The sequence below is a fragment of the Medicago truncatula genome, chromosome 3 (assembly GCF_003473485.1).
Source record: "Medicago truncatula cultivar Jemalong A17 chromosome 3, MtrunA17r5.0-ANR, whole genome shotgun sequence".
Lineage (NCBI taxonomy): Eukaryota > Viridiplantae > Streptophyta > Magnoliopsida > Fabales > Fabaceae > Medicago > Medicago truncatula.
The window spans coordinates 18,841,802-18,869,078 of NC_053044.1; the positions used below are offsets into that span (position 1 = coordinate 18,841,802).

At 35.8% G+C, this 27,277-nt stretch overlaps 2 protein-coding genes and 1 non-coding gene across 3 annotated transcripts; 1 reads left to right on the forward strand and 2 right to left on the reverse strand.

Moving 5' to 3' along the window:
- Positions 1–859: 859 nt before the first annotated feature.
- Positions 860–5,585, reverse strand: LOC25490560 (reticulon-like protein B8). Its single transcript, XM_013604162.3, has 6 exons — positions 5,435–5,585; positions 3,769–3,957; positions 3,481–3,661; positions 3,226–3,367; positions 1,993–2,062; positions 860–1,218 (listed from the first exon to the last, which is right to left on the reverse strand). Exons 2-6 carry the CDS (start codon positions 3,941–3,943, stop codon positions 1,061–1,063), a joined length of 726 nt encoding a protein of 241 aa, XP_013459616.1. The 5' UTR covers positions 3,944–3,957; positions 5,435–5,585; the 3' UTR covers positions 860–1,060.
- Positions 5,586–12,750: 7,165 nt separating this feature from the next.
- LOC120579835 (small nucleolar RNA R71) lies at positions 12,751–12,857 on the reverse strand. Its single transcript, XR_005645578.1, has one exon. It is a non-coding gene; the product is annotated as a small nucleolar RNA R71 (small nucleolar RNA).
- An 11,768-nt stretch (positions 12,858–24,625) lies between these two features.
- Positions 24,626–27,245, forward strand: LOC25490561 (oxygen-evolving enhancer protein 2, chloroplastic). Its single transcript, XM_013604164.2, has 4 exons — positions 24,626–24,947; positions 25,673–25,905; positions 26,414–26,464; positions 26,811–27,245. The coding sequence occupies exons 1-4, from the start codon at positions 24,707–24,709 to the stop codon at positions 27,069–27,071; spliced, it is 786 nt and encodes a 261-aa protein (XP_013459618.1). The 5' UTR covers positions 24,626–24,706; the 3' UTR covers positions 27,072–27,245.
- The last annotated feature ends 32 nt before the right edge of the window (positions 27,246–27,277 follow it).

A 27,277-nucleotide genomic window follows, 5' to 3' on the forward strand; every position in this document is an offset into this window, starting at 1 on the left:
TCGCAGTCGAGAGAGATTGTATAACAGCGAAAAGAGGTGGTTTGTGGAGACCCAGTTGCCTAGTTTACTAACTAAAAGTAGTGATATGTGGCATCAGTAAATGAGCCAGTGTTCGTTAGCGAGGGTAAAGGCGATTGTCCCTAACAGTCCTCATGTTTAATTGTATGTTTTAAATGAATTGTAGAACCAAGATCCAAACACACACACACCATTTCCATTATTTATGAAAGAATATTTTACATGGAAGAACAAATTAAAGAAAGCATGAAATTGTAGATTGAGGGTGATGCACATGTGATGGCAGGTGGAAGGACGACCACAGTGGGTGGCTCGACGGCAAGAGTCTGTTTGAAGGCTAAAAGTTTATCTGATGAATAACTCCTGATAACATCAAATTCTTTTCAAAAAAATTAAAATAAAGAGCATACATGTGTCATGATCTAACACACACGAGTAATCGGGCGAATAGGACTGGCTCAAAGGCACTTGTCTTTCCTGCTTCAAAGTCATGGAAGCACAATCCGGTGATGAGAACATGGAAGCACGATCCGGTGATGAGAGCATGAATAGTCAAAGACGTTGAGGTTTTTAGTGTTTGGTTCTTTGGAGCCGGAGGCAGTGGTTGGGTGTGTTCAGAGCGCAGCAAATAATGTTTTCCACAAGGAAAACATTATGAATTCTTTTGCAACTGATGCAAGAACAGCAAAAGAATTATGGATAATAGAATTTAATTTCTATATTCCAACAATGTAAAACAACTTTACCGACATTCAATCATATCTCACCATATAAATATTACGACAAAATACGATCATTGAACGCCTTTTTCAAATGAAAATTTACTATCAATGCATAGCTATTGAACTCAAAAACGATGAAGATGATGTATGAATTTGAATCAAACTCTACAGATAAGATTCACAAATTGTCTACATGAAATATCATTTACACAGGCAAGTTTCTTTCAGTCAAATACCATTCATAGGAGAGATCAATATTTTTCATCCCCCTACTTATTCCCTGAATCCAATCCAATCCAATAATTTAGATAAGGATAAATCTAATCATGCTTCTTTACTTTGAGTTTTCCTTTGAGCACACCAGCATCCAGCTTTCTATAGTTATTTTGTATCTGACCAAAGACCTTGAGCACAAAGTTGTCAACTTCATCCTCGTACCTTTCATAGAGAACTGGAAGTGTATGTGCAGCAACAATACCTTTCGACAAAATATTTGTTTCAGTATTAAAGTATAACATGAATAATCAACCAGAAGAGGAAAAACAACAATGTTGAATATACATAACATAGACCAGCATTGTTCATAATTTATAAATAAGATTCAGTTTTTGATATGACAATTATCAGAAAGAACTAAACCAGGCATGTCTTCGTGAATAGGCGTCATGTTAACATTTAAAAAGAAAAAACCTTCATATCTGCATCTTACCTATAGCTCAACATGTTTTAAGGGCTAGCTGAATACGTAAAAATATGGGTCTTTTTACTTTGAGAAACGTTTCTATTTTCAGTTTTCACTTTTAATTACAAAACGGTAACGTTGTTTTCAATTTGCTTCCTGTTTTCATAGTATTTCATGTACAAATATTTTAAAAGGAAACAGATTGAAAAACTGGCATAAGAAAGCTGGCCCTATATTTTTCAAACTTGCAGACCAGTGCTCGTGGCTCCCTTTTTGTGGCTCTAGGTAAGCTCAAGTATATACGACCACAACCCTCGGGAGGAAAGGCCATTTCATGAACTAGAGCACTATACTGCTAGTGCTAGAAATCTTACCACTTGCAAAACTATTTCAGAAGTCCACATTTGAAGAAAAAAAGTTTTGCACCGTCTAGATGTGTACTTCCGAAATCACGTGTCTTTTTAAGAAATGGGGGGTGGGTAAATACACGTGTAAATATTTGGGGTGATCATATCATATTTAATAAAACAGTAACGATCCATCAAAAGATGAAAAGAAAGCTAGACTCACCAATATAGATGACAGTCAAAAAATTGCACCAACTCCCGATCACTGAACCAGCCCACAAACTTACGACAACCTGGAGAGCGTTTCAACTTTCAACAATTGATCACAAATTCCAAAGACATATACATACAACATTTCTTGCTCACTATAGAAATAAATATTTTCTAAGGTACATCAATATCTGAAATCAAGCTATAACCTTGACACTTTGAACAATAATGTTCATATCTCTAGCCATAACAGTGACAAAATGAGGCTTAACAACAAAACATATCATTTTTGACAAACTAACATAATAACCTTGACCCTTAATATTATGGCAGGACCTAGTGTATTAGCAGAGCTCATCCGAACAGAGATCAGCACACCGGAGTTGGCTCTATGCCTCCACACACGTTGGACCAGCCCAGCTGGCACGTGAGATTTTGTTTATTAGTACCGACAAATTCAAGCAACTAATCTCGTTTTATATGGGATCGGTTATACACTTGTCTATCACACACATGAAGAATTCAGTGACATTCTTTTCAGCATTCTATTTATAATTGGGTGAAATTTCACATGTCTCACTAAAGGAGTTTAATTTTGATACACTGCCAGTGTAAAACGTTTGACACTGTCAATAAATCACAACCAATTATAAATGTGATTTAGAAACAATTCTGATTGAAATCAAATTTTTTAATGATCTGGAGAATATAATTGATTGACAGTAAATAACCTGGACAAACACTTCACTCACGTGTTAGAAGAACTTTTCATTTTCACATTACTCCATTTACATACACCATGCCTACAACTTCTTTTATGCTTTAAAATGAGGAAAAGTGACAAGGATATTGAAAGATGGGATAGCTGGTTTCGGTGAAGCAATTCCAATTGACTCTTAAGTAACTTCTATATCGCAAAGATGATTCTGTGATGGATGTCAGCAGAATAAATATGGTGACAACCTATGCAGTATTATGTTATGATGTAGTCATACAACATACCTACGACAAAATACTGTGCACATATTGAGCCTACCATACCAACTAATAAAAGATTAAAAATATATTCTCCACGACAAATACCAATAACATGTCAAATAATTTAAAGATTATGTTGAAAACTTCAAAAGAAAAGGAATTGATTAAAAAGCAAGCACGGAGGACAAGGCACGTGTTTGATAAAGGATAACTCTGGATGATAAATGGCTATATCTAAGTAAATAAATGAAAATAAGTACAAACATACGATGAGAAATGTCTTCAAGTTTCCTTCACAAGAAACATCTTGAAGAAACCTCAACCCACGGTTAACCTCATTTCCGATTACAGTTGCAATGTTCACAAATAACTCTTCTGGGACAACAAAACGAGGTACTTGAGATGGTGTACTGTCAACATAAATCACAAGTCATAATCAATTAAAGTTATATAGCTTAGAAACATATTCACGGAAATTAAAGCAAGATGAGAAAATGAAAATATGTCAAGTTGCTTAAATCACCTGTTAAGAAAACCAGAAGCATTTGACCATAGAAATTGAGCAAGCAGGCCAAGCACCAAGACAAAGCAGAGAAGAGAAATAAAATTATAATTGAGCCATTCAAATAGCACCCATACAATTGTTGCACCAGTTAAAAAACTAGCAGAAATCGTCTTGTTCCTCCATAACAAAACATCCGCAGCTATAGCATTTAACGCCAAAAAAATAAGAAAAACAGAAGTGAAATTAAAACTCTTACTTGACATAAATAAAATACATCTTAAATTAAATTGAGTATAAATACCGTACATTTTCCACCTCCTAAAAGATGGTGTACAGGTTTCTCGCGTCCGAACAGTCTGTTGATCTCGGAGCTCACTGACTTTGATTTGTCTTCCTCAAAGAAGGATACCTTTTTTGGCTTGTCCGATAATGTGTCGACAAGGTTGTGAAGGAGGTTTTCTGCTGTGATTTTATCAGGCATTGTTCCTGTGCTATCTAAGAACCAGATAGAACATCATCAAAGACTATAAAAAAGAGATCTTAAAACAAACATCAGCTTATCATCATTAACAATCATTTATGAGAACATGAGAGGCTACGGTTTGCTAACTTCAAATTATGATTATATACTAAGTCTACTGTTAGAGAACCATCGAACACCGATTAATTCTAGCCCTTGATTTAACTTTTCTGCATTTCAAATTTATCAAGTTTATCGGGGATCATCAAAATTTAATGATAATCATTAGACATGATTTACAATGCGAGATCATGGCATCATTTTAATTATATGGTCATCCCTTTCTGCTCATGTAGCACCGACACTTCAGATTGGAATGTCCAACATGTTCCAGTATCTGTCACGACACTGACACATTCAGTTACATTCAATCACTTCTATTTTCTTAATAATATTGTGTCATTGTCAATGTCGTGTCTGCTATCCGTTCTGTGTCGGTGCTTCATAGCTCTACATCACAATTGAAGCAAGGAATGGACCGAAAAGTACAAAAAATAGGACGTAAAAACATTCCAGACCAAATGCAAGTTAAAATTAATCAGGGACTATAAAACATTGACGCTTAAGAAGATTGACAAAGAAATTCATCAAAGTTATCTTAATTTATCAAATCAAAGAACTTCAGAAAATACCTTTAAAAAATCTTAGCACTAACATAATCAATTCTCACTAACCTTCAATTGATACACAAAAGGCAGAAAATAACTCATTTCAGCATACAAGAGAAGCTTAGTCAATTGCTTTTCATTAAATCAATCATACCAAAAACCAACACAATAAATAATATATCCAAATACATGGATAAATAGATAAATTTCCCAGAAGAAGAGATAACAAGCCATAATCATACAGAAAAAAAATATTATTGATAAATTGTAACAGGGAAAGCAAAAAGGATAAAGGGTACCATAGAATTCTTAAAAAATAAAAAAATAAAAATAAATCAAACAGAAGCATAAGCATGCGAGGAATGATATATAAACATTATTCTTATACAATCAACAACTTTTTTACAATTTTTTAATATTTTTTTATTCATTTTGATTTACGTGCTCCTCACAATATTAAGGATTGTTGCATTAGTTGTACAAATAACATTGCTCTAAGCATAAGCATAACTTGCATATGATAAACTATCATCAGTCCATTACATCAATCAATCAAAAGCACAAATTAATATATATTAATGACCAAACAATCACCCACAAACATTCACCCACTGCAGTGCCACCTGGCACAAAGGATTAGTTTCCGCAGTTACATACGCATATAGATACCCAGTTCAAAAAAATAATAATCACCCACAAAACATTAGAGTGTATAAACCGAAACACCAAGAAATAAATTAAACCAAATAAGCAAACTAAATGAACAAAAGAATAAAAATCATGAATAACAAACAAAGATATGATAGAAGAAAGAACAAAACTTAGCATGATAAAATTGACTAACCAGAGACTAAGCAGAGAGAGAGAATGAAACAGAAGGGAAAGACAGACAGAGAATGAAAATGGAGAAATGAATGAATGGGGTTGGTTGTTTATTGTTAAACAGCATGTAAATTGTGACAAAAACAATAACTGACAAAAGTGGTCAACAACCAATCACACCTAATCACATGTTTCTCATTCAATGTAGTATTCAATTTTGATTTTAAACTCTAATTTTACCGTCTCACAATTTGATTCAATTCTTAGATATAACAAATTTTGACTAGATATAAGCAAATTTTACTTTTTAGGTTCATTTAATTGATGATATATGTGGTTCATAATATGGATCATATACGTCATTAATTGAATCAACCTAACAAGTCAAATTTACTTATATTTAGAAACGAGGAAGTAGAAGTCTTCCTTTCTCTGCAACAAACTTTGAGTTTTATATAGTAATCTTTTGGTCTTGTAATAATGTCACTTTTGTATTTTTATTTTATTTTTATAATAAGTATAAAAAATAAATTAAGATAAAAGGAAATTGGTTGAAAAGGGTCAACGTATTTTATTGATGTTTTTGAACTTTGTCAAAATAAAAGAGTTCTCTTTTTTTAATTTAAAACTATGCATTGACGTGTAATCTAGAAACTCAATAAAATTGTCATTTAAAAAATACCCAACTTATAGTATTATATTTTATTGGAAAAGGGAAAAGAAAGTTTGTAGAGCATTGATTAAGAAGATAAATTTAGAAATGTTGCATTGAAAAGGGAAATGGTGACAAGTAATAGATTTGACTTTTGAAAAATTAAAAAAATGTTGAATTCAATGCAAACTTACTATTTTTGGTTTCCTTGGCATTGGTTAGCGAAACTCTATTTTATTTTAAGATAATTTTAACGAGTTTCTTTGGTGTAACTTTGATAATAAGTTTTTATGGAAATTTGTATATTTAATACATTAGAAATTGTAATGTTTGACTTTTTTAAGAAGTAATTTATTTATTTAAAATATATCAAGAGTGTCCCGAACAGGGGTGGGAACAGGTGAGAACGTCCGACAAGGGCATACGGCCTAGTCTATATAAAGTCTAGTTTTGCCCAACTCGTTTATTAAAAAGGTCAGGTTCAAGCTTTTTATAAAACATATTTAATTAAATAAGTAAGACTAAGGATTACAAAAAAGTCTATTAAGCCTGTCAGACCGACCTATCCAGCATTTTATATATAATATATGTTTCATTATTGACATTGTTGAAGTTTTATTCATAAACTCAAATCTTCATATAATTTGGTTATATAGTAGCAGATATATTGGTGTGATTAGACTTTGTAGGATTTTGTTATTTAGTGACAAACCTATTGGTGTCCTTTAAGCATTTATAAGTTTTGGTTTATTTAGTAGTAGACTTATAGGTGTTGATAATCCTTAGTGTAAAATAGACTAAATAGCTTCCAGACTTCTTCAGGCCTTTAAAAAGTTCAAGTCAGACCATAAAAATGAGTCAATGACGGGCAGTGGTGGAGCCTGAAATTTTATAGAGCATGGGCCAAATTTTGACTGCAAATTCATATGTGACATAATATATAAATAGTCAAAAATCGAAATAAAAGATGAAGCATCTAGCTATAATTTTTGATGATGTTTTACGCGTTTCAGTAAAAAATTCAAAATAAATTGAGGATTAGTCGAAATACTACGAAAATTTTAAAATCCTCTATATGTATTTTTATAGAGGTGCCTGCAAAAAACAGCTCAAAATTCAATTTTTAGGTTGATGTTTTCGTGTCTTAAATTTTAGGCGCGTTAAAAATTCATATTTAATCATTCCCTTGTTGAAACATTCAAATTTTTTGTGGGAGATGTTATTTTTTTGTTCTGAACATTAGTGCAAAAAATCTTGAAAAAGTTCAACCTCTAGGACGCTTTTTCGGACTCGCTCTTAGAAAAAAATTGCGATTTTGCATGGTTAGGTCGAAAAATCAAAATAAATCGAGACTTAGTCGAAATGCTACGAAACTTTATAAAAACCTCTATAAAAATACATATAGATGATGTGCAAAGTTTCGTAACATTCCGAATAAGTGTCGATTTTTATTTATTTTTTCAATTGCGATTTTGCGCGTTTCGGTCGGAAAAAAAAAAATCAAGACTTATTCGGAATGTTAAGAAACTTTTCACATCATCTATATGTATTTTTATAGAGGTGTCTGTAAAGTTTCGTAGAATTCTGAATAAGTTTCGATTTATTTTGATTTTTCGACCGAAACGCGTAAAATCACAATTGGAATTGCACTTAAGTGCAGCAAAGCCAGAGGCAGCCAGCGACAATTAACTATCGCCGGATATACGAGAGGCAGTTAGCTACTGCTGAAAATAATTTGATCATTTACTTATGTTATTATGAACTTTTTAATGTCAGAAAACCAATTTTTAAAGAAAATTCTTTTTTTTTTTTTTTTTGAGCAAGCTAATAGATGCTTATCGACTTAGGTACCACCACAGTGAATAGTCACAGACCTACAATTTTCATGTATTATATTTATCTATCATTTAATTTATTAATTAATTAATGATGAATCAGCACGGAAAAGATTTATGTAATCTTTCGAATAAAAAATTATACCAAGCATTCCAAAAATTTGTTTATAAAAAAATGTAACATCAAGAATGATTGACACGTTATGATAACTTAAAAAAAGAGGAAATAAACAAACTCTGATATAAAATAAACGTAAGAATTTGAAAAATGTCAGATAGAGCATTTAGAAAATTGCTCTTCTCCTATACATTTTTACTCAATCTCATAGAAAGTATCAAAATTATCTCTACATGACTTAAGTTATATTCGGTAGCATCAGCGTAATTTAAGTGACGTTGAGCCTGCGTGAGTTAACTCACGTTCGATACATACTAATGTGACTTAAGTTACGTAGCGTTCTGTTATAGAATTGCAAACTCATAATTAGAAAGTCATTTTGTTTCAAACCAAACTATATGAATTTTCTCCCATTTTGTGCAATTTTTTCAATCTTGCGTCAATCACGTCAATCAACGTCAATTTCTATCCCAAAATCAAGCAAATGTCTATTATCCTATTGCATTTACTTTTTATGGTTTAAATTTTGGTTTTTTTTTTAGAAATTTCATATATTTAGGTTTTTAGGATTTGATTTGCATGTTAGTTTTTAGGATTTTTAATGATCAATTAAGTTAGAAATTGTTGTTTACATGTTGATTAGAGTAGGTTTGACTCAAATGTGGTAGTTTAGAGTTAAGTTGGAGTTTGACGCGGCTACTGTGGGAAATTCGCAGTTTCGAAAGCTCTCATTCATGGAAATGGGTACCCTGACAAAACATTTTTTCTGTGGATGAAGTTAAGGCAGCGGTGTGGGACTGCGACAGTTTTAAGAGTCCGTGTCCAGGCAGCATCAATTTTGGTTCATCAAGAACTTCTGGCATGAGATGAAAGATGATATCTTGTGGTTTACTTCAAAATTTCATAGTAATGGATGCATCGGCTGACCCCTTCCTCGCACAGGAAGAAGCTTAAGAGTGAGAAGCTGACAGTCCCATGACGGGGAGCTTTATAGTTATGGCAGGAGGTGGATGCATCCAGTCTTGCCCCCCCTCCTTTAGACTGAGTATGAGAGCATTAACCCTGACCTCATCCCCGCCATGTTAGAGAGATGACGCGGCTACTGTGGGAAATTCGCAGTTTCGAAAGCTCACATTCATGGAAATGGGTACCCTGACAAAACCTTTTTTCTATGGATGAAGTTAAGGCAGCGGTGTGGGACTGCGACAGTTTTAAGAGTCTGTGTCCAAACAGCATCAATTTTGGGCTCATCAAGAACTTCTGGCATGAGATGAAAGATGATATCTTGTGGTTTACTTCAGAATTTCATAGGAATGGACGCATTGGCTGACCCCTTCCTCGCACAGGAAGAAGCTTAAGAGTGAGAAGCTGACAGTCCCATGATGGGGAGCTTTATGGTTGTGGCAGGAGGTGGATGCATCCAGTCTTGCCCCCCTCCTTTAAACTGAGTATGAAATAATCAAACCTGACCTCATCCCCGCCATGTCAGAGAGATGGCGCGGCTACTGTGGGAAATTCGCAGTTTCGAAACCTCTCATTCATGGAAATGGGTACCCTGAGAAAACCTTTTTATGTGGATGAAGTTAAGGCAGCGGTGTGGGACTGCGACAATTTTAAGAGTCCGTGTCCAGAGAACATCAATTTTGGGTTCATCAAGAACTTCTGGCATGAGATGAAAGATGATATCTTGCGGTTTACTTCATAATTTCATAGGAATGGAAAATTGTCGAAAGGTATAAATTCTACGTTCATTGTCCTCGGTCATTGAATGATTTTTGACCCATTTCGTTGGTGGGTAGTCTTTATAAAATACTTGCAAAAATCTTAGCAAACAAGTTGAGACGGGTTAATGGAAGTGTTCTGTCAGAAGTTCAATCTGCCTTTGTAAAAAATAGACAAATACTTGATGGAATTCTGATACCAAATGAGGTGGTTGATGAGGCTCACAAATCGAAGAAAGAGCTTATGTTGTTCAAAGTTGACTTTGAAAAGGAATACAACTCTGTTGAATGGGGCTTGATGAGGTTATGGGTAGTATGTCCTTTTCGACTTTATGGAGAAAATGGATTAAAGATTGTGTCTGTACCGCTACTGCATCAGTTTTAGTGAATGACAGTCCTACTGATGAGTTTCATCTTGAAAGGGGTTTACGTAAGGGTGAATCTCTATCTCCCTTTATGTTTTTATTAGAAGCAGAAGGCTTGAATGTATTGATGAAAGCCTTGGTTGAAACAGATACCTTTACAGGGTAAAGGGTGGGTGGCGCAAATCCAGTGGTAGTGCCACATTTACAGTTTGCTGATGATACACTCTTAATTGGAAACAAAAGTTGGGCTAATGTTCGTGCAATGTGGGCTGACATGGTTTTGTTTGAGGCTATGTCTGGCTTGAAAGTAAATTTCCATAAAGCTCTCTGGTCGGGGTCAATATTAATGCCTCTTGGTTGTCTGAAGCGGCTTCTGTGTTGGGTTGCAAAGTGGGTAAAGTGTCGTTCCTCTATTTGGGTCTTTCGATTGGAGGCAATTTGCGCCGGTTATTATTTTGGAAGCCTGTTGTTAATCGAATTAAAACTAGATTGTCTGGTTGGCATAGTCGGTTCCTTTCTTTTAGTGGTCGTTTGATCCTTCTCAAATTTGTCCTAATTGCACTTCATGTCTATGCACTTTCCTTTTTCAAAGCTCTGTCAGGTATAATCTCTTCCATTGAATCTTTGTTGAATAAATTTTATTATTTTTATTTTTTTTGGTGGGGGGGGGAGAGAGAGAGAGAGAGAGAGAGAGAGAGAGAGAGAGATAGAGAACAGAGGGATGTGTGTTCGGAGGTTGAGGGAGTTTAACACTGTTTTGTTGGGAAAATGGTGTTAGAGGTTGTTAGTAGAGAGAGATGGGTTGTGGCGTAAGGTTCTGGTGGCTAGGTACGGAGTAGAGGATGGGGGCCGAAGTTGTTCTTCTTGGCGGCGGGTGATGAGTCATTTATATGTTATTTTAATATGCTTTTTAGTTTAGTTTTATTTAGATTTTATATTATTTTATATTAGTATTATTTCCTTTTTAGGATAGTTTACTTTAAATTGCAATTTATTATATTTCAGGGAAGAATATTGGATGGATTGAGTCTTGGAGCAAAAGAAAGGGATTTGGAGCAAATTGGACACGAAAATACGAAGATTGGGAAACAAAATATATCTCCCACAAGTTAGAAGCCTGGCACGGCCCGTGCTAGCCTTGGCACGGCCGTGCCACCCTCCAGATGCCTTTTGCTGCTTTTGCTTTGACTCCAAGCTATTCTATTTTGGCGCACAATCTACCGAGGAATATTCTAGGAATATACTTGCTTAGATTTTAAGTCAATTGTGTACTATAAATAGAGTAGCTAGCCATCACTAAATATTCATCTTTACTGGGAATACAATAAGTGACAATTGTTTTTCTAAATAAAGTTCTTTTCCTTTCCTTTATTTTCCTGTCTTTTACTTTCATGCTTTCTCTCTTCTCCCCCATGTCTACGATGAACATGAGTGAGTAGACTTCTTCTTGTCTTGGGATTGTTGGATAAGTCTAAATGACATAATCCTAATCAAACCAAGCCCTAAGCCTTAATCTTATGTAACCCTAATTTCTTATCTGAATTCACCGTCTTAACATGGATTAACCATTATCAAACTGTGGAAACGAAAGTGGAGGGTTTGATAATTGTTCGTCCATTATTCCAAATATCAATTCATAAAACGAAAGTGGAGCTTTGATATTCGAACAAGTAAATTCAGACAAGGATTGCAAAGTCAGCGAAATAGGCTTGGTTGTTAGAGGAACCAAAATCCAATAGTAATCAAGTCAGCGAAATAGGCTTGGTTGCTAGAGGAACTTAAGAGAAACTGTCTTGAGAAATTAGGTCTAACATAACATTATAAGCTTATGGTTTTGGTTTGAGAAGGACCTGTTATTTGGATGAAACCAACGATCCCAAGGCTCTTTTATTATATTGCTTTTTAACCGTTTAAAAACCCCCAACTTACAATTCTCTTCTCTCTTCTAATCACCTCTATAGGTTAATTAAGTTGAACTACTCCCTGTCGGAACGATACTCTTTTATACTACTTCGGTAAGACCGTGCACTTGCGGTTTTATCTCATCAAGTTTTTGGCGCCGCTGCCGGGGAGTAAACTAATTTAATTAATTCTTCCTTTGTGATTAGAACTCTCTTCTCTTTTCTCTTCCTCTTCTCTTCTACTTTTCTTTCCTTTTGTTTTTACCACTAACTTCTTGGGTTCTCGGTTTCTTATGCGAAGAAGTAAAAGTCTCGGAGAATTTATTCCTGAGATCGAAAGATTTTTGCATAAGAAAAAGAGAGAGGCACAAAATAATACCGCTATGGCTGAACGTACTCTCAAAGAGTATGCTACTCCTTCAACGGAAGAGCCACAAGCTATTATCGTGTACCCAACGGTTGCGGGTAATAACTTCGAGATCAAGCCTGCACTACTCAATTTAGTGCAGCAAAACCAGTTTTCTGGATCACCCACTGAGGATCCAAATCTCCATATTTCTTCCTTCCTCAGACTCAGTGGCACCATAAAAGAGAACCAAGAAGCCGTAAGACTTCATCTCTTTCCCTTTTCCTTAAGGGATAGAGCTAGCGCTTGGTTCCATTCCCTAGAAGTCGATTCCATTACTTCATGGGACGATATGAGGCGAGCATTCCTCGCCCGATTTTTCCCCCCATCCAAAACAGCTAAGCTTAGAGACCAAATTACGCGTTTCAATCAAAAAGATGGGGAGTCTCTCTATGAGGCGTGGGAGCGTTTCAAGGAAATGCTTAGACTTTGTCCCCACCATGGCCTAGAGAAGTGGCTTATAGTCCACACGTTTTATAATGGCTTGTCATATACCACTAAGATGTCTGTTGATGCAGCTGCAGGTGGAGCTCTAATGAACAAAAACTACACGGAGGCTTATGCTTTGATTGAGGACATGGCTCAGAATCACTACCAATGGACCAACGAAAGAGCCGTCACCACTCCTACTCCCTCTAAGAAAGAGGCAGGTATACACGAAGTCTCTGAATATAACCACCTTGCTGCTAAGGTTGAGGCATTAACACAAAAAATTGAAAAACTTAATGTTAATGCTGTCCCACCTTCTTCTGCATCCCCTCCTTGTGAAATCTGTGGTATAACTGGTCATATAGGTGTTGATTGTCAGTTAGGTAGTGCTGCCAACATTGAGCAACTGAATTACGCTCAATACAACCAAGGAATGAGGCCAAATCAAAATTTTTACAAAAATCCTCAAGGTTCCTATGGACAAGCAGCACCACCTGGCTATACAAACAACCAGAGAGTGGCTCAGAAATCAAGTTTGGAGATTTTACTGGAAAATTGCATTGCAAATCAAAATAAAAATCTTCAAGAATTGAAAAACCAAACAGGATTTCTGAACGACTCTCTCTCCAAACTCAATACCAAAGTTGATTCCATCGCCACGCACACCAAAATGCTTGAGACCCAAATCTCCCTAGTGGCCCAACAAGTGGCCACCTCTTCTCAAACACCAGGAGTCTTTCCTGGTCAGCCTGAAACAAACCCCAAAGCCCATGTCAACGCTATTTTTCTAGGGGGTAGTAAGATAGAAGAGACTGTTACTACGGCCAAAAGTGTCAAGAAGGAGAGTGTCAGGTGTCTAGGTAAGAATGGTGTGATAAAAAGTGAGAAACCGCTTGATAAAAACAAAGCCCTAACACCTTTGAGGCTTACTAAGCTCAACTTGGAGGCTCAATTCACTAAACTCTTTAACATAATTCGAAAGATTTGCGTTAAAATCCCCTATGCTGAAGCTTTGTCTCGTATGCCTCTATACGCCAAGTTTTTAAAAGAAATTTTTTCAAAGAAAAAGGCTATAGATCATAATGAAACAATAGCTTTGACAAAGGACAATAGTGCAATCATCAAGAAGCCACCTACAAAGCTTAGAGATCCAGGAAGTTTTGCCATCCCTTGTATGATAGGGAATGAAACCTTCAACCGAGCCTTGTGTGACTTAGGAGCTAGTGTTAGTATGTTGCCCTTACCCCTCTTTACAAGGCTGAGGTTGGGCAAGCTAAAGCCTACCGAAACAACTTTGAAGTTAGCCGATCGTTCTGATATCCAACCTGTCGGATATGTCGAGGACATCCCCGTTAAGATAGAAGGGATAGACATCCCAACTGATTTCATGGTGCTTGACATAGATGAGGACAATGCGTGCCCTATAATCTTAGGACGACCCTTTCTCGCCACTGCGGGTGCTATAGTAGATGTTCAAAACGGTAGGATTGTTTTCCAAGTGAGTAATGAGTTGATAGGATTTGAGTTGGAGAATTATATGAAAGGTCCCGCCCTTTATTCTTGTAATATGATTAAAGGTCATAATATGAAGGAACGCTTACTAGCGCCATCTACACAACATGACCTCTTTGATCCATTCTAAGGACACTTTCTTATAACGTCAAGCTAATGACTATAAAGAAGCGCTTCGTGGGAGGCAACCCACGTATTTAACTGCTTTCGTTTTTGTTTTTAAGTTATTTTGTAGGTAATTGTCCGAAGGTGATTCAAGAAAACGAGAAAAATTTTGAGGCCCATGTCCAGAACCTTGGCACGGCCCGTGCTCACACTGGCACGGCCGTGCCAGACCTTGCCTATCCAAACCAGCAAAAAATTCCAGAATGTTGGCACGGCCCGTGCTAAGGCTGGCACGGCCGTGCCCGACAACAGGTAAGGATAAACCCACATTTTCATCTTCTTCTTCCCTCATTCTCCACCACGAACTCTCTCTCCATTTACACTTCTCTCAAAAACCTCCATAACCATAGAATTTCAAAGCTTCCATATCTCCCCCAAAACCTAACCATTTCACATAATTTCTTCACCCAATCAATCACAAACCCATTTCAATCATAAGCCATCGATCAAAAACAACTTTCCTCCATCCCTCCCAAATATCATCAAATTCGTAGCCCCCATTCACCTACCTAAAAACCCACAAATTCTTCATCCATTCACCCAATCCAACTCCTACCACTTACTTAAACCCCAACCCCATCACCCAACCAACCTTTTCTACTCAAAACATTTCCCAACACCCAACCCTCACCCAAAACACAAACGGTCAACCAAGGTTCCGGATAAATGGCATCTAGGAAAGGTGGAGCAAGCTCTTCCGGTGGACCACAACAAAAGAAGAAGACTCAAGCCAAGAATCATGGCATAATCTTCAAGGACACCAAGCAAAGGGACAGGTATAAAATTCTTATCTCTAAACCTTTGCATCCTTGTCGATATCCAGATCTTTATACTTTGAGTGTGCTAGGACTAAGGGATAATGTGTTCAGCTTACTAGGAAATTTAGGATGGGTTGATATGCTTAGACCTATGAAGGGCTTCGAAAATTTCACTTATGAATTCTTAAGTTCTATTGAATTTACGAAGGATAAGGTGAATTTTGACAACCTCGATCATAGAGTCTCTTTCCGACTTTTGAATATGGATTACGAGATGTCTCTTGAAAATTTCTGCTTAGAGATGGACTTTGCAAATGCGGGGTTCATCCATGACTCTTGGAATCCAAATTTGAAGTCAGAACACTATGACCCCGCTCTCTTTTGGAAACGCATTACCGGGTTAAGGCAATACAATCCTCGCAACAACAAAGCTAGTAACATTCACAACCCCGTGCTTAGATACCTCCAGAGAGTCATGGCTTGTACCATTTGGGGTAGAAAAGAAGTAGGAACAACTAGGACGGATGAACTTTTTATGCTTTGGGCAATGCTTAGTAACAATCCCGTTAATACTTGTTTCTACCTACTTGACTACCTTTCCTCCATAGGAGCTAGACCTGACAATAGAGCTGAGATAGTAGTCGGTGGTATCATTACCTTCATCGCTAGAAAGTTTGGAGTAGGTGAGGAAGATGGGATAAATCCAATTGAGGGCAACAATAGACTTAATATTGAAACCCTTGTTGCTATGAACTTCATTAAGATTCACCCACCCATGACTTATGCACTTCAACTTCGCATACCACTATTATTTCTACTTCCTAACCCATCTCGGACTAACCCCGAGGTGGAGGAAAATTTGTTGTATGTTGGTGATGGATTACAGGTACATGAAGAGCATAATCAAGGTGAAGCAGAAGGTGCCCACATGCACCATGAAGAAGAGCCCCATGACCATAACGACAACAATGAAAGATGGGCATGGATGCAAACCGAGGTACAAAGGATAAGCACCGAGCAACAAAGGCAAGGTGTTGAATTATCTGGGCTAAGAAATGATGTCCTTCGGGGCAACCGCATATCCGAAGAAAATAACCAAATGCTTCGGAACATGATGCAACACTTACACCTTCAGGGCCCTCCCTATGGACCTCAATAACAATGTGAGCTTTCCTCTTCCTCTTTTTCACCTTATCTCTTCAATCTCTATCTCACTCTTCTACCTCTCCTTTTCTTTTATTTTTCTTTTATCTTGAATCATTGAGGACAATGCTTCTCCTAAGTGTGGGGGGAGCCTAATAAAGTGTCTTTAGTCGTAGTGTTTCCAAACTCCCTTGAACTTTATTCTTTTGTTTTGTTTTATGGTAAAAGGCATAGTTAAGTAGCTAATTTTTATTGAAAACATCATGACACAAAAATTTTCATTGTCTCCTCTTATTTTGTTGATTCTTGTGCATAAAAGCAAACTCTTGTGTTTTAAGTCTTCTTGATATAACCACATCTTGTTTTAAAGTGAATAAAATTCTCCAATGAGAAAAACACAAAGTTGCTTCCCTTGAGTAAATGTATGAATAGGTATTTTAAGGAAACGCGTTCTAATCTTAGTGGTGCATTAACCTTTAAAGACTCTCAAAGCGCCAGTAGTATAAGTGAGTATAAGGGAGATCATAAAAAGCCAAAAAGCCAAATAATTTCCAGGATCTCATCATTGAATCTAGATTGGGGAAGGAGGTAGGCCCTCCGACTTCCTACGTGAAGGTGATTGTCATCTTGAGAAAAAAAAAACTTTAAAAAGCATCGTTGAAACTAGATTGGGGAAGGAGGTAGGCCCTCCGACTTCCTACGTGAAGACGATGTTTTAAGGGATACCATTGAATCTAGATTGGGGAAGGGGGTAGGCCCTCCGACCTCCTACGTGAAAATGTTGTTCCTTAAATAAAGAACTTAAAATGTGCATATGGCAAAGAACAAAGATTCTCAAATACTCCCATCTCTCTTATATGAATTGTAGAAGGAATCTTTCTTGGTTAGTTTAGTGCTAGGATTAGACCATGTTTCCTCATAATGCCTATCTTATACAGGAGCAAGAAAAGGGTTGGACTTCACACACACACTCACTTAAAACTTGATCGTTGGGTAGAATAAAGATTTCAAGAAATACTTGGGTTTGTGATTAGTGTACATTTGGGATTTAAGCCCTTGAGGAGACATGTGCTTTAATTTAATTGTCATTTGATTTAACTGTTGATGCTACTATGTTTATGCCTTTTACTTGAGGACAAGCAAAGATTCAAGTATGAGGGAGTTTAATGAGTCATTTATATGTTATTTTAATATGCTTTTTAGTTTAGTTTTATTTAGATTTTATATTATTTTATATTAGTATTATTTCCTTTTTAGGATAGTTTACTTTAAATTGCAATTTATTATATTTCAGGGAAGAATATTGGATGGATTGAGTCTTTGAGCAAAAGAAAGGGATTTGGAGCAAATTGGACACGAAAATACGAAGATTGGGAAACAAAATATATCTCCCACAAGTCAGAAGCCTGGCACGGCCCGTGCTAGCCTTGGCACGGCCGTGCCACCCTCCAGATGCCTTTTGCTGCTTTTGCTTTGACTCCAAGCTATTCTATTTTGGCGCACAATCTACCGAGGAATATTCTAGGAATATACTTGCTTAGATTTTAAGTCAATTGTGTACTATAAATAGAGTAGCTAGCCATCACTAAATATTCATCTTTACTGGGAATACAATAAGTGACAATTGCTTTTCTAAATAAAGTTCTTTTCCTTTCCTTTATTTTCTTGTCTTTTACTTTCATGCTTTCTCTCTTCTCCCCCATGTCTACGATGAACATGAGTGAGTAGACTTCTTCTTGTCTTGGGATTGTTGGATAAGTCTAAATGACATAATCCTAATCAAACCAAGCCCTAAGCCTTAATCTTATGTAACCCTAATTTCTTATCTGAATTCACCGTCTTAACATGGATTAACCATTATCAAACTGTGGAAACGAAAGTGGAGGGTTTGATAATTGTTCGTCCATTATTCCAAATATCAATTCATAAAACGAAAGTGGAGCTTTGATATTCGAACAAGTAAATTCAGACAAGGATTGCAAAGTCAGCGAAATAGGCTTTGCAATCTTTGAGACATATAGTTTCGATCTTCAAGGGAACTAATAACAATCAAGTCAGCGAAATAGGCTTGGTTGTTAGAGGAACCAAAATTCAATAGTAATCAAGTCAGCGAAATAGGCTTGGTTGCTAGAGGAACTTAAGAGAAACTGTCTTGAGAAATTAGGTGTAACATAACATTATAAGCTTATGGTTTTGGTTTGAGAAGGACCCGTTATTTGGATGAAACCAACGATCCCAAGGCTCTTTTATTATATTGCTTTTTAACCGTTTAAAAACCCCCAACTTACAATTCTCTTCTCTCTTCTAATCACCTCTAAAGGTTAATTAAGTTGAACTACTCCCTGTCGGAACGATACTCTTTTATACTACTTCGGTAAGACCGTGCACTTGCGGTTTTATCTCATCAGCGGGAGATAGTGAGAATTAGAGATGGGATAGGCGAGGGTGGGGAGGGGTGGTTTGTGTCGTGTGTTAGGAGACGGGTGGGGGACGGAGCTGATACTGATTTTTGGCGTGATTGTTGGTGTGGTAATGTTCCGTTGTGTGAGCGTTTTAGACGGCTATATGATTTGGCTGTCAACAAAGTAGTCACGGTAAGGAACATGTTCTTGTTGGGTTTGGAGGTTGGCAGGGGGCGTGGTAGTGGCGCCGTCGTTTGTGGGCTTGAGAAGAAGAGTTGGTAGAGGAGTGTAGGAAACTATTACTCACAGTTACTTTGCATGACTCTTCTTCTAACAGGTGGCTTTGGTTACCTGATCAGACTGGTGGGTACACGGTCCGTGGTGTGTATGACTTGTTGACATCGCATGAACAACCCCATTTACATCAAAATGTGGAGTTAATTTGGCATAAACAGGCATATGTGAAAGTCTCTATCTTTGCTTAGCGACTGTTGATGGATCGGTTACCTACTAAAGAAAATTTGGCAAACCGTGGGATTATTTCTATGGAGGCACGGTTGTGTATCGCCGTGTGTGGGCATGTTGAGGACTTGAATCATCTGTTTCTATCTTGTCCATCTTTTGGTGCGTTGTGGTCGTTGGTGCAGATATGGCTCGGTGTTGAAGGGGTCGAATCTCAAGTTATTTCAGACCATTTCTTGCAATTTATTCATTACGCAGGTGGTTTGAAATCACAGATATCGTTTTTTGACCTTATATGGCCCCTATGTGTTTGGGTTTTGTGGAATGATCGGAATGACAGGTTATTCAGGAATAAACAAAGATCTCTACCGCATATGTTAGATGAAGTAAAATCATATTCCTTGTGGTGGTTGAAATCTAGTAAAGATGTCTTTAGTTTTAGTACTCATAATTGGTGGTCAAACCAGCTCTTATGTATGCGTATCGACTCATTGTTTTGTAATTTTGAGTAGATTGTGTTCTTTCCGTGATTGTTGTAACACTCCTATTTCTATTAAAGCAATTAAACATGCGAATAATACATTTATTCAAGAAATAGAGGCTACGCCATCATACAAAATTCAAAACCAATGATTCAAACATGCATGCATATATAATCTCAACAGTCGCAGCGGAATATAAACCAGAGTAATCCAAATATACATGTCATGAAATCAATAATTACATCAACATAGATGTATCTCAAATCCCAACATACGGGTAATCTCCAAACATAACAAAAATCCAACAAAAGCTAATCTAGACCGACACAACGAGCCTAGATCAGAGCCGACTAAACTCTAAACACCGATATCGGAGAAAGCTCCCGATATCCACCAAGCACAAAAGACTCACCAAGCAATTATCCCTGCACAACGTCTACCCATCCATACAGACAGGTAGGCGGTCAAAACCACTAGGGGTAAGTATTACATCATCATAATCCAAATAACAGTTAACATGAATATTTCAATTTAAACATCATGCATTTGATCAATAATAATATTCTCATAAATATACTTACATCAAAACCCCAATATCTCACATTAATAATCACCAATCACATGTGTCATGCACAAATATCAATTCACAATTATTCACACACAATCACCAATCACATATATCAATAAGACTCATGTCATGATATGCACCTATCGACACATATATGCATGTGGTACCAAATCTCCTCAAGGTTGTCACCCATATCTAGACCACCAAGGGTCTCTGCAAGGCCGAAGCCCACAATCTAGATCACTATGGATCTCTGCAAGACCGAAGTTCACAAACTAGATCACTAAGGATCTCTGCAAGACCGAAGTCCACAAACTATATCACCAATGATCTCTGCTAGGCCGGAGCCCAATAATGAATAAAACATCATATAAAATCTCAACACGACTATGATGCATGGACATGTACAAGGACTCGATAATGCGTCAGCAATCCACAATTTTCACCTCAATATATAGGACAACACCCAATTATATTGATTATCTCCACAACATTTGCATTATCAAGAAAACATGTCCATAAACAATCAAATTATAAGATTCATCATCACTACATCAACATGATTATCAATAATCAACAATGTCATTCAACATTAACTATCTCATATAGTTTCACCATTTCAAGCATTTCTTACATTCTAAGCAAGATTGCATACACATTACATGATAACATCATATCCAATACAATCATTCATTCATACAACTTCACTTAGTCATATAAGAGTAATCACAACAATTTATAAGGTAATTGACTTGAAAGAACCATTTCCGACAATACCGTATCAAGTGGCAAACGGCCGACGTTGATAATTCTCACAACAAAGCAACACAAGGACTCACTAGACCCCTTTACACAAGGTTAATTCTTTCATAAAAACACCCTTAGATGATTAGGATAAAGTCCCTATACTTAGGAATAAGTTTGGAAACAATTGGATCAAAGAAAATTGCATTTTTAAGGTTTTTAGAAAAACAGCATCGTGGCACGTTGGTTTCCCATCGTGGCATGATTTTTCCAGGATCAAAAAGACTGAAATCCTGATCAAAATCGTGGCACGTTGGCCCCGAATCGTGGCACGATCATAGTTTGATAGACAACATCAGATTTTCAACCTTCACGTTTTCGCGCATAAAAATCAATCCGTTAATCCGTTTTCGATGCCGTTTTCACCTACGTGTTCATGACACTTAGCTCTATCTTAATGTACAGAAAAATTCAAGTTTCAACAACCCCAAATTCATTTTCCAAAGCCTTACACAACACTCATTTTTCCAAAACGGTTAACAATTGAATTTTCACCCGAAACCCCCGATTTCTCCCAAACGACTCGACTATCACAACTACAACATAAAAACAGAAATTCCATCAAGTTTAACTCATCCAACCACATAGACAACTCAGTCAACAACTTTGTATATCAAATTTCACTTTGGGTCTTTCACATGAACATGTAGCACAACTTCACCAATACAAACAACCATTTCATAAAATGGATTACCCATGGTATCATTCAACAACAACAACATACCTAATTCAACAACATTTCATTTAGACAGAAATTCAACCATAATTCAACCACACAATATCCCAATCCAACAATTTGAGCAAAACTCATAAGTATCCATTTTCACCAAACCAACATTCAACAACTTATTTCACAACAACAAATTATGAATCATGCATACCCAAGCCATGAATTAACATCCATAACATCACTTAACAACAATAACATCAATTGATCATGAAACTTATCACAATTCATCAACAACATAGCATAATTCACCAATTGAGCATATTTTCAACACATACCCATGTTTCATACTTTGAACATGTAATTCAACTAACAACAATTCAATTATCCATAACTTCATACATCTAAACATGTCATCATAATTAGAGCACGAATTTCATCATTTATGGACAATTAATCAATTCACCCAATTAAGCACTTTTCATACAAAAATTGAAAATAGCAATAAGTGATTATGATGAATTCTAACCCCCTTACCTTAGTTAGGTTAATTTCTCTAGCTTAGACTTCAATTTTGCTCCTAGCTCTTCTCCCAACCCTTGATTCTTCAAGTCCTCTTCTCTCTATCCTTCTCTACTCTTGCTCCCACTTTCTCTCTCTATTCTCTCAAAAATATCATATGAATGAAAGTGTGAGGAAATTCTCATAAGAGTAGGTTTTTATACTAAGTCTCCTTATTGGGCCTAACCCTCAACTTGATGGACTTAACCCATTTCAACCATAATTCAACCACACAATATCCCAATCCAACAATTTGAGCAAAACTCATAAGTATCCATTTTCACCAAACCAACATTCAACAACTTATTTCACAACAACAAATTATGAATCATGCATACCCAAGCCATGAATTAACATCCATAACATCACTTAACAACAATAACATCAATTGATCATGAAACTTATCACAATTCATCAACAACATAGCATAATTCACCAATTGAGCATATTTTCAACACATACCCATGTTTCATACTTTGAACATGTAATTCAACTAACAACAATTCAATTATCCATAACTTCATACATCTAAACATGTCATCATAATTAGAGCACGAATTTCATCATTTATGGACAATTAATCAATTCACCCAATTAAGCACTTTTCATACAAAAATTGAAAATAGCAATAAGTGATTATGATGAATTCTAACCCCCTTACCTTAGTTAGGTTAATTTCTCTAGCTTAGACTTCAATTTTGCTCCTAGCTCTTCTCCCAACCCTTGATTCTTCAAGTCCTCTTCTCTCTATCCTTCTCTACTCTTGCTCCCACTTTCTCTCTCTATTCTCTCAAAAATATCATATGAATGAAAGTGTGAGGAAATTCTCATAAGAGTAGGTTTTTATACTAAGTCTCCTTATTGGGCCTAACCCTCAACTTGATGGACTTAACCCATTTCTATTCAAATCACAATTATTTCTACACACACACGATATTTCACTAATAACGGTCAAATAACGGTAAAACATCACCAACGGCCACTAAACGGTAAAATGCTAATGTTACTCTTGTAACTTAGTAAAACAACGGTTCTCACTAATGACTAAAAGTAATTCTCACCAAAACTTATAATTTTACCCGTTCTCTCAAAATGACCAAAATACCCCTAAATTCAAAATGACTAAAATACCCTTCTAACACGGAAACCCATTAAAATGCACCCAATGATGAATAATCACACACAAACACATATAACACGTAATAAAAGTAATTAAAATAAATCTAACGAAAAATCGGGCTGTTACAATTGTTATGGCACACCTTGTGCTGCAACAATTACGATGTTGGTGTTAATATAATTCATAAGTAACATTTTTTTTTATTGCCATGAACACATAAATTTTTCACATAAAATAAAGGCTAAATTGCATTTTTGGTTTCTTAATTATTTAGGTAATATTGTTTTCTTCCCTTAATTAAAATTCGATTTATTTTGGTCCCTTAACTTCTCCCTGTTACATATTTTGGGCATTTCCGTTAATTTTAATTCAAAAACGTTAGGTTTTCTTCATATTCTTCACCTCTTTTTCATCTTCATATCATCTCCATCAACAACAAGAATTCCAGAAAAGTTCCAGTAGAAAATGAAAAAAAACTAACGTTTTTGAATTAAAACTAACGGAAAGGACCAAAATCTATAAGAGAGAGAAGTTAAAGGACCAAAATAAATCGAATTTTATTTAATGGACCAAAGCGATACTACCTAAATACTCCCTCCGTTCTTTTTTAAGTGTCTCTTTTGGAGAAATTTTTTGTTCCTATTTAACTGTCACTTTCAAAGTTCAATACAACATTAAATGTTGTTTTACCAATATTATCCTTAGTTATTTATTGCGGAAAGAGAAATATATGAAATGAGATGTTAAATGAATAAGGTCATTATAATAAAAGTATAAATTATTGCATCAAAAGTAGTAACAATTATTAATTGTTTTAATTTGTGTAAAATGTCAAAAAATAACAATTAAAAAAAACGGAAGTAATAATTAAAGGACCAAAAATACAATTAATCCTAAAATAAAATATCAGTACATACATGATTAAATCCCTCTGAACACAATACAATGGTAATGTCCTCTAGTACAAAAAGCCAGAAACAAAATAAGTGGACAATATGCCACGTGGAACCAATCAAAACCCTTACAACCTTATCCCACATCACAAATGCAATCAAATATTACCAATCATCCACTTCAAATCCAATATCCAAAACCAACCACATGTTCAATGCCACATCAGACACACCATATCTAAATGTAATTCAAAGTCCACACACACACTCTCCTACTCTCAGTCTCATTCATATTCACAAGAAAAATAAACTATACTAGACTCTAGCAAAATGGCCTCTACACAATGCTTCTTGCACCCCCAATATGCTCTTACAACTCCATCTAGAAGTTTGTCTCAGCGCCAAATTGTTACCAACAAACCAAACCATATTGTTTGCAAGGCACAGAAACAAGATGTTGAGGATGTTGCTGTCAGTGTTGTTTCTCGTAGGTTAGCACTTTCTGTACTCCTTGGTGCTGCTGCTGTTGGCTCAAAGGTTTCACCTGCTGATGCTGCCTATGGAGAAGCTGGTATTTCTGCAAAACACTTCTTCATTTTAGATGACAAAATCAATTATGAACCTAAGATTAGAAAATTGTATTCTAATTCTAATTTTATTAAATGTGACAAAAGTTATTATAATCCAGATACATCAGTTATTTAATGAATCTGAAAAGACAAAAGTTGTTTATAAATGTTACTAGAGGGAGTATAACTTAGAGTACGAGTCGTCTGATCTTTAATCCAATGGTGGAGATTTGAGACTATTCGTACAGTTAAGGAATTTCAACTGTTGTTGGATGAAGATTAGACGATACATATTCTAAAATTATATTATATTTTTCTTTAAAATACAACTTAGAATACGAGTTGTCTAATATTTAATCGAACGGTGGAGATTTGAGACTGCCTGAATCTGTGACTGCAGAGAATTTAATTCCAATAGACTCTATGTTTGAAATGATGATGATCATAGCTCATGCATGTTATGTTGGTTCGAAATGAAATGTTTTCATTTGTTTTTGTGAAAATGCACATGTTTGATTTTGAAAATATAATTAGAATAGTTGTGGTTGTGGAACTAAATGTTAATCACATTTTACTTTGGTTAAGTGAAATTTCTCGAAGAAATCAAATGAAAACTAGTGGTTTGGTAGAGTTTAAGATGAAAGAAATTTGAGTGAAAAATATAGATATTGTGCCAAGAATGACTTTGAGAATAAGCAATGTTTATGTTTGATTATTTTCGTTGCAGCCAATGTCTTTGGAAAGGCAAAGACAAACACAGACTTTTTGCCATACAATGGAGATGGATTCAAACTGTTGGTTCCAGCAAAGTGGAATCCAAGCAAAGAGAGAGAGTTCCCTGGTCAGGTTCTTAGATACGAGGATAATTTTGATGCAACAAGCAATGTTTCCGTTCTTGTCCAAACAACTGACAAGAAGTCCATCACCGACTATGGTTCACCTGAAGAGTTCCTATCCAAGGTTTTAAAAATCTCAACTTTTTTCTTCATTTGTGTTTACACTAAAATTTTGATAAAATCATTAATATATATTTTACAACCGTTTTCGATGGAATTCAAACTCTTCCCTTAATGTTACAGGAACAATTTTTTACCACTGAGCTCACACCTTATGAACATATATTTTATTACATATTATCTGCCTCAACATACAATATTTGTTGATGTAGCTAATATATTAAATCATGTCTGCACTGTCCTCGCAATTTTATGTTTATAAGATTACCACCAATATGCAATAGGAGCTATCTTTGGATTTCATTTGGGAAAAAAAAGTTTGTTTCAATGATTTTTGGACTAAACAACAGAATTCTTCTACTTAATGTATGAGGAAGGAATGCTTACAATAAAAATCAACAAATGTTCAGTGGTTTTGAGTGAAATTTTCAAAGTTCAAATGAAAAATGCCTTTGAACTTTAAAGGCAATAACAAAAGTTCTTGATTCAAGATTTAGTTTTGATCTTTACAGGTGGACTATTTGCTTGGAAAACAAGCCTTCTTTGGCCAAACTGATTCAGAGGTAATTTGTTAGTGATTTATGACTACCGTGCATTATGACACGTCAAACCAGATTTCCTTAACAGATAATGCATATTGGTGTGAAAGACATTTGTAATCTTCAAAGCACTTTCATAGACACCATGAACTGACACATAGACACTAATAATAATTTAAGAAAATAAAAGTGATTGAATGTAACCTCATTTGTCGGTGTCAATGTCAGACACTAACACGTGCTGGACAGCGAACACCCCTTTGATTTGAATCGTTGGTGCTACGTCAATTGTAAATTTTGCATTTGCAATTCATCTTTCCCTTATTAGCACAACTCATCATTAAACTATTTCTGAACTTGAATTCCTCAGGGTGGTTTTGATACAAATGCCGTAGCTGTGGCAAACATCTTAGAGAGTTCAGCACCAGTGATTGGTGGGAAACAGTATTTCAACATATCAGTTTTGACAAGGACTGCTGATGGCGATGAAGGTGGAAAGCACCAGCTGATTACAGCAACTGTAAATGATGGAAAACTATACATTTGCAAGGCTCAAGCTGGAGACAAGAGGTGGTTTAAGGGAGCAAGAAAGTTTGTTGAGGACACTGCAAGTTCTTTCAGTGTTGCCTAAATTAAGAACTTTGGTCAAGGGTTGTTATTTTGCATGTAAATCTTATTCTTAAGTAAGCACTTGGAGTTTTAATCATAATGGCTTTTTAAACATGCTCTCTAATTAAGAATTTTAAGCTGTTACAAGCCATTGAGAATTTTAAACTATATATGAAAAATCATTTATTGGAAGAAATCAACCTCGTAAATAGATAAATAAAAGTATCT

Coding starts and splice junctions, on each gene's coding strand:
- LOC25490560 (XM_013604162.3), bottom strand. CDS start 3,943: ATGCCTGATAAAATCACAGCAGAAAACCTCCTTCACAACCTTGTCGAC. Junction 3,662..3,768: donor TCTTTTAGGAGGTGGAAAAT/GTACGGTATTTA, acceptor TAAATGCTATAG/CTGCGGATGTTTTGTTATGG. Junction 3,368..3,480: donor GCTTCTGGTTTTCTTAACAG/GTGATTTAAGCA, acceptor TTATGTTGACAG/TACACCATCTCAAGTACCTC.
- LOC25490561 (XM_013604164.2), top strand. CDS start 24,707: ATGGCCTCTACACAATGCTTCTTGCACCCCCAATATGCTCTTACAACT. Junction 25,906..26,413: donor CTGAAGAGTTCCTATCCAAG/GTTTTAAAAATC, acceptor TGATCTTTACAG/GTGGACTATTTGCTTGGAAA. Junction 26,465..26,810: donor TTGGCCAAACTGATTCAGAG/GTAATTTGTTAG, acceptor TGAATTCCTCAG/GGTGGTTTTGATACAAATGC.